General features: G+C 44.9%; 1 protein-coding gene across 1 annotated transcript in view; it reads right to left on the bottom strand.

The window, feature by feature from the left end:
* Positions 1 to 7,475, bottom strand: part of LOC107122622 (nucleolar protein 10-like) — a gene marked incomplete at its 5' end in the record, with an annotated part of 43,235 nt that overhangs the window by 5,817 nt on the left and 29,943 nt on the right. The window contains 2 exons of the mRNA XM_015425736.1: positions 3,398 to 3,645; positions 5,176 to 5,349. Coding sequence (XP_015281222.1) covers positions 3,398 to 3,645; positions 5,176 to 5,349 — 422 coding nt within the window. The remainder of the gene's footprint in view (positions 1 to 3,397; positions 3,646 to 5,175; positions 5,350 to 7,475) is intronic.

Genomic DNA, 7,475 nt, shown 5'->3' with positions numbered 1-7,475 from the left:
CGCTGGGGGCGAGGCCACGGTCATCCGAGGGAAAACTCTATGGTTTTCCCTCGGATGGTCGTGGCCCCGCCCCCAGCGTGCCCGGCGTTGTCACGTCACTTTCGGGTGACGTGCACGTGCGCTCCAGCAGCGGCTCAGGAGTCTTCCAGTAAGGAGAAATTTCAACTTGGCAACCCTAACAGGGTCACTTCCAGTTTTTACTCCACCCCCCTCCTTCTCCTGCTGGTGCCTGAAGCACAAGCGGACAATGAAGCAGGACGCTGGGAGGTCTCCCACTATAGCCTCCCTACTTAGCAGTAAGTGCAGAAAGCAATTTCAACAGGGAATTCCACACATCATTAAGAGCTAAGTAGCTGGGACTATGCAAGCAGTCAGTTCCCAAATCCTGCATAATTTTGAATGTCATTCCCAGAAAATTTCCCTTTCCCAGAAGAAAGAGATGGAGTTAAACAAATACATTTTCATTCATGGGTGACCTACTTGGGGAACAAGTATGTTGTAAGATATAATTTCAGTGTATCTGTGGCTCTCAAGCATTTTTTTCCTACTGAAAAAAAAATTGAGTCTTTCTGCTTTTGAACAATCCACTTGTGCATATTTAAGGAAAGACTCTCTAAATTCACATTAGATATAATGTGAATTTTCCTTTAAAACACTTACATTTCAATACTCCTTCTCAAGCTAGCATGATTTAGTGGTTAGAGAGTCAAGCAAGGATCTAGATGACCCAGGTTCAAATCCCCCCGCCCCGCCCTGGGTCATAAAAACTCAATGGGTGAGCTTGGGCTCATCAACCTCTCTCAGCCTACCCTACCTCACAGGGTTGTTGTTGCAAGACGGAGGAGGAGGAGATTGGATTTATACCCCGCCCTTCACTCGGGAGTCTCAGAGCAGCTTACAAACTCCTTTCTCTTCCCCTCCCCACAACAGACACCCTGTGAGGTAGGTGGGGCTGAGAGAGCTCTGACTGAAACTGCCCTTTCAAGGACAGCTCTTGTCAGAACTATGGCTTGCCCAAGTGGAGGAATGGGGAATCAAACCCGGTTCTCCCAGATTAGAGTCCGCACACTTAACGTTGTAGCCGCATTAGGCCCCATTAGGGAGATGGGCAGTACTTCTAACAACTCAGTCAAGCTGAAGTCTTGGCAAGTTCAGCCAAACAGTAAAAAAACCTGAAGTGGCTGAAGTTTTCATTTTATTTTATGGATTAGGTTGATCTCAAGCCAGCACCAATGTTAACTTTTTGCAACTGCAAAATTCTGTGACAAAAAATAGAGAAGAAGAAGACAAAAGAAGCTGTATCAAGGCTTAGAACTTCCCCAATGAGCGACAAGCATCAATCACTCAAGAGTTAAGACTAAAGACACTGATGACTTAGAAATTCAGCTTCAAGCAAGGGTGAGTCAGGAATACAACAAAGGAACACCCAGTTTTATGCAAGAGCTATTATAAACCTTTTTGCTCCAAATGCCACCGTAAAAAACTGTCTAGCCATTAAATGGTCTGGGGAGACATTAGACAGTTAAGACGTGTTGGCTGCAGGAAGTTCCCCTTACATCTGCAACGTCAAAAAGAAGAAGATAAGCAGGCCCCAGATGGTACACCACACTCCATGCAATTTGCATGTGGAGTAGGAAGCTTTTGTTTTCTTTTGCTGAAAACGTCTTTCAAAAAGAGGGCAAAGTGAAGTACTTTAGAGCACCTTTGCTTTCACTGAGAGACAGGGGGAGATTACCCATTTCTGAGAAAGAATTAATGAAGTTAACACTCCCATTACAATCAAAGCACTTCACTTTGGCTTGATTGTGTATCTGATTCTTTTAAATTCTTTTGAAAGTTGTGGGACCTTCCGGTGTGGAACCCTGTAAAGTGCAAGGAGCAGCCACTGGAAGGAAAAAAATCAGCTACCCTTTGCACATGTGCACATGAAAGGGTGTTAACGCATGTGCACAGACTTCTCTGAGTCTCAGCCACGATTGCTATTTTCACCAAATAAAAGCACTATGCGGCTGGTTTCTTTATGACAAAAGTACTATGGGGCAAATTAAGGTTTGACTTGCACCAGGCAACCAAAGGATATAACTTTGGCAGTATCTACTATCTATGAGTGTTGTATTTACGATCATACAACGAGCACCAATCAGCAATATCAATGCTCCCTAGTTTGTACCACAGTGGTCAAGGTATCAGATCTTTGATCTCACAGCATATTCTCAACAGTTTCTCCTCTGTGTGCTGCGTGTACTCTGACTGAAAGATCTGTTTGTTTTTTCTACCTCACATGAAAACACTATAAGCAAACTAGGAATATTTAGATGCTTTTGCAGAAGAAAACAGCCTATGATCAATGAGAAACACTGCAGCTTTCTACGTATCAGGTTTCAGTTCACTCCAACTGATTACCTGAAACCCCGGACAGGGGCTGATTAGTCAGACAACATACATACAGCTGGTCTGGGAGACCCAGGTTCAAATCACCGCTCTGCTATGGAGGCTTACTGGGCAATCTTGGGCCAGTCTCTCTCAGCCCAGTATACCTCACAGGGTTGTTGTGAGGATAAAATGGAGATGGGGAGGATAACGTACACTGATGTGAACTTCTTGTAGGAAGGGTGGAATAAAAATCTAGCAAATAAATATAGCCTTCCTGGAACAGGCTGAAGGTCCAGCATTCTGTCTTCAGCAACAGTCAGCCGAACACCTCTTAGGAAGCTCCCAAGCAGGGCATGTTCAGGAACTGGGATAGGCCGAAACAGGATGGAAAAATGGGTAACCTCAAAACATACTGATTTCAAATAGTCTCAGCAATGACAAATCTTAATAACTCTCTGTGCTCTAGAAAAGAGTAAGGGCCCAGTAGCACCTTAAAGACTAACAAAATTTGTGGCAGGGTATGAGCTTTCGTGAGTCATTGCTCGTGTCTTCAGACAGAAGAAGTGACCAGTGACTCATGATTTTGTTAGTCTTTAAGGTGGTATTGGACCCTTACTCTTTTCTACTGCTGCAGACAGACTCTGACTGACTGCTCTGTTTGCTCAGATTTGTAGATGAGTTTAAAAGCAATTCTCAAGCCCTGCTGGAGTGGTTAGTGTTGGACAAGGATCTAGGAGACTCGGGTTCCCTCTGCCTTGGAAGGCTGCTTGGTGACCTTGGGCCAGTTACTCACTCTCAGCCTAATCTACGTTACAGGAGTTTGGGCACTCTGAGTGTAAGATGGATGAGAGGAGAACATTGAAGAGAAAAGCAGGGTATAAATATCTTTCATATACTCTGACTGTAGAAACAGCCAATTCCAGAAGTTGTTGACTAAACAACCATCACGTAGAATCAGCACCTTTGTCACATTCAAGGAAATATTCAAGCAGCCAAGTGAACCAAATAGGGATACTCAACATACTTCATTAACTTTTGCCTTTGAGCCGTGTCCTTGAAACTTCTGAATTCTTCTCCAGCTTTAATCTCAAAAAACTGAGGCTTCAAGACAGTTTGCCGATCCTCCTTCAACCTTTCCTGCCTTTTTACTTTTTCCTCTTGGCGGAGAAGTCTGCGCTGTTTCCTGACCTCTTCAACCCAGCCTTTTTCATCATCTGAAGTCTCAGAACTTTCTGCATCACTTGGTTTTCCTTCTTGTTCTTCCTCTTCTTCCTGAAGACAAAAATAGACAGTTTTAAGGACCATTAACCTTTTTTTTTTAAAGGAGAAATATTTACCAAAGAGTACGTGATTCTCTACAGATGCACAATTTGAAGATGACTATATTTCTAAGAGATACTTAAGAGGAAAAAATAAGAACTGAATATATCTGCACATTATTTTGGTACAAGTCATAGAACCTACAACAATAGACAGACTATATTAAGCTAAACATGAGCTGGACACAAAAGTGCTCTTCTTTGAGTGGAAAGCATAAAGCGTTATCCATGATTTCTGTGGCATTTGTAGTCACAATGCAGCCCACAGAGAGGTACAGAGGATGGGGGGAAGGTTACTGAACTAGCTATTGCTTTGGGCTGCAGCGGGCAGTGAAGAGTGGAGATTTTTTTTTATTATTTTTTACAGAGAAATAAAAATATGGAAAGAATAGATGGAGAGAGGGGAGGGACAAGAAAAACCATCAAGAGAGGGGCTATCTGAGAGAGCTGCTCAGAAAACTTGGACTCCTTTCCTTGGCAGGAAATGAACTGAGGAGCAGGAAACAGAAGCAGGAAACTGGAATCTAAGTCCTGCCTCTTTGACTAAATGGTGGGAAATTACTGCCAGTTAGGCAGTAATGGCGGATGACCAATGACCTCCTGGTGATCATCTCTGTCCCTTACCCTCACCCAATGGAGTGATGGTGAGGAAAATGGGGGAGGGGGAGGACAGCAACAGGAATCCATTTCCTGTTTCAGAACAGGAACCAACATCAAAAATCTTTATGGTAAAGCAGTAAACAGGAAGTGACTTCCAAAAAGTCTCCACCCCTCCCCAAAGCCCCTTCCAGACAATTCTAGTCTATACAGTAGACTTATTTTATAAAGTTAAACAACTGGGTAACTTTTCAAAGTGTTTAGCAAATGGAAGATGGCCATAATTTTCAGCAAGTAAATAATAAACTGCGCACGGGGGCGGCGGGGGGGAACAGTTCCTGGCTCATGAATTACTACAAGACAAACAACACAAAACAAATAAATCAGATAACCCCGCTAATGCAAGCACCGCCTCTTTTTCCAACCCAAAATGAAATGGGACAAGTTGCTTACCAACCTCCCTTACATGCAGTTTCATCAGACTTGTAAAATGTCTAAGGCTCAATCTGCTGCCCAGTGGGAAAAGTGCCCTCCACACCCCCACCAACCCTCTGGCCTGTTTGTGCCGTGTGTCTCATGGCCTTGTCATGGTCTGTGCCCTGTGCTATGGCTATGAAAGTGATACAAGCACATGAAACTTTTTCAGGCAGAGAGTGGGGAGTAGCTGAGGATACACAGGAAGAATTGTGCAGGCCTCCCATGCTGCCAACAACTCATTTGTACTCCTGCACATAGGCAGGTGGAAGAAGATAATGGAGCTCTATTGAGCGTTCATGGAATCTCCAGCAGACAGGCGCTCCACTCAGGATGTGAGCAGATTGTGCTCATACCATCTGAAAGAGTTATTAGAGAATTGAAGGCAATCATAAAAATGCCATTGATTTACCTCTCTTAAGGCTTCTTGCTCCTCTAGCATCTTCAGCTTCTTCTTTCTCTTCTCACTTATTTTAGAAACCAGAGGATTGAGCAGCCGGAACTCTTCACTCCTCTCGTCCACCTGGAAATCTGGGTTCTCAAACATGACTTTGAAGCGATCATCAGTAAGAATGTTTGGTGTTTTCTAAGAAAGAAACAACAGAGAAAGTTGAGAGCCAATTACAAAGCTCACAACAGTCCCGGAAACCCATGACGCACGGATGGTTTTACTCCACAGGATTTGTTATACGAGGCAGCATTGAATAAAGCCTCTGTCTCTCCTCACCATTAAGTCATCCCCTTTCTTGTTCGCTCAGTACATTTCTTTAGCTTTGAAAACGTATTAGGGGATAAGTCTTCAGGTTCTGGGCTGTACCCGGTGATCTGTCAGCACAAGGTGCTGATGGTCACAGATAGGGTTGCCAGCCTCCAGGCGGGGCCTGGGGATCTCCCACTTTTACAACTAACCCCCAGGTGACAGAGATCAGCTCCCCTGGAGAAAATGGCTGCTCTGGAGGGTGGACTCTATGGCACTGTACCACGCTGAGGCCCCTCCCCTCCCCAAACCCCGCTCTCTCCTGGCTCCACCCCCAAAGTCTCCAGGTACTTCCCAACCCAGACCTGGCAACCCTAGTCACAGACCTTTTCGCTTTTCCCAAGAAGAGTTTCCAACCCCAGAACAGTTTATTCCCAAGGTCATGATACCCGCAGGGGTTAACAGCCATGTGGATGGGCAAGCTGCAGTGGGAGAGGGGGAGGACAAAACCATCCTTCCTGCCTCTTCCGTCATGACAGCTCCACTGAAAGAAGAGAGTGATGTCATCCACTTCCCCCTCCTCCTCACTTCTACCTCACAATCTATGCACCCCCTCAAATGCGCCCTGCCCGGGGGGGGGGGGGGGATGGGGAAAATCCACGATCCTTGTGTAGAACCCAGTCTGTGGAGTGCTGGTTATTGCAACAACCAAAGCTGCCTTAACAGCCGTCACCAGATGATGGGTCGCTGTGCAACGCTCCTGTATAGCATGGGATTGGCTGGACAGAAGAGTCGGAATGCAGAACTGCATCCGTGTACCGAATTTCAGATTACCTGTAAGCTATATTAGGTATAACTCCTGAAAGCAAAACACAACATATGCCTATTAAAAGACTGCATGGAGAAACATGTGACCAGGGATGACTCACCAACAACATCAACCTAAATACTTCTGCTGGAGAAGGGCTGGAAAAATTCTGGATGGCTACGTATTTCAAACGGATGTCCAGGAACACAAAATCCCTTTTCCAGCCTTGCTTAAGATTTGACTGTTATTAAGATGGAATAGCAACTGAAAGACGTTATGGAAAGAGGAGCTGCCCCTTCAAAAGATGTCCAGATTTCAGTATGCTTGTTTATGGAGTTATGGTTACAATATGGACTTCTGACCACACAGTACTGGGAGTCAGATCTGTCAGCTGAAGAATCCTGAGATGTACCACAATTATTTGCTTTCCCTTGCCAGCAGCCCAGCCCATGTCTAGCTTCTTTGTAAATTCCTGAGTTTAGATAGCTGTTTTGTGGGACACTATTTCCAGTGTGTAATGTTTTAAACGCATAGGACCCTGAAATCCTAGAAGTGATTTTTAGTTTGTTCCATTCTTCCAACAAACCTGCCCCCCATGGAAAGCCACAGCTGAGACATACAGTTCTCCAAAGCACAGAAGCCACCAAATCCTTCTCCTAATTTTTGTGCAAGTGGAGCTTATTACTCAAGCTCTGCTCACGCAAAAGTGTGCGGGGAAGGGGAGGGGGGGATTCTCCCTTCTTGTTGCAGCCTCCCATGTTGCTGTAGGGAGGGAGTTCCAGAGCAGAATCCTCCAGGGGGTGTACAGGTGCTTTAGGAAGAAAGGAAAAGAGCTTCTGAAAAATCCCTCCATTTATGAAAACTGTGTGTCATGGCTATGAATATAGAAAACAGGTTGCTAGTCTTGCCTAAAAAGACTATGGACAATGTATCTACAGACCAGAAACAGGGTTAGGCTGGTCTCTCACCTAAAAAGGCCAAGTAGGGAGTCCAGATGTTCAGACTGAGAGCTAACCAGACACCTAAGGCTTCTTAAGGGCATGCTTATATCTGCATCAGGCCTGACCAGAGTCGTCTGGAAGACTTGGAGTCAACCCAGTATGACTAGTCCACCTGTGCATGCTCTTGACAGAATAAGTACTATAACTGAGGGCAGTTTTTAAATAGGCAACCTGTACATTTTCTGGTGGGAACACTATGCTGCTGA

The sequence above is a fragment of the Gekko japonicus genome, unplaced genomic scaffold (genome assembly GCF_001447785.1).
Source record: "Gekko japonicus isolate JY-2015 unplaced genomic scaffold, Gekko_japonicus_V1.1 scaffold1691, whole genome shotgun sequence".
NCBI lineage: Eukaryota > Metazoa > Chordata > Lepidosauria > Squamata > Gekkonidae > Gekko > Gekko japonicus.
Note: the sequence above shows the minus strand (reverse complement) of the source record. Positions and strands in the feature narration are given on the sequence as shown.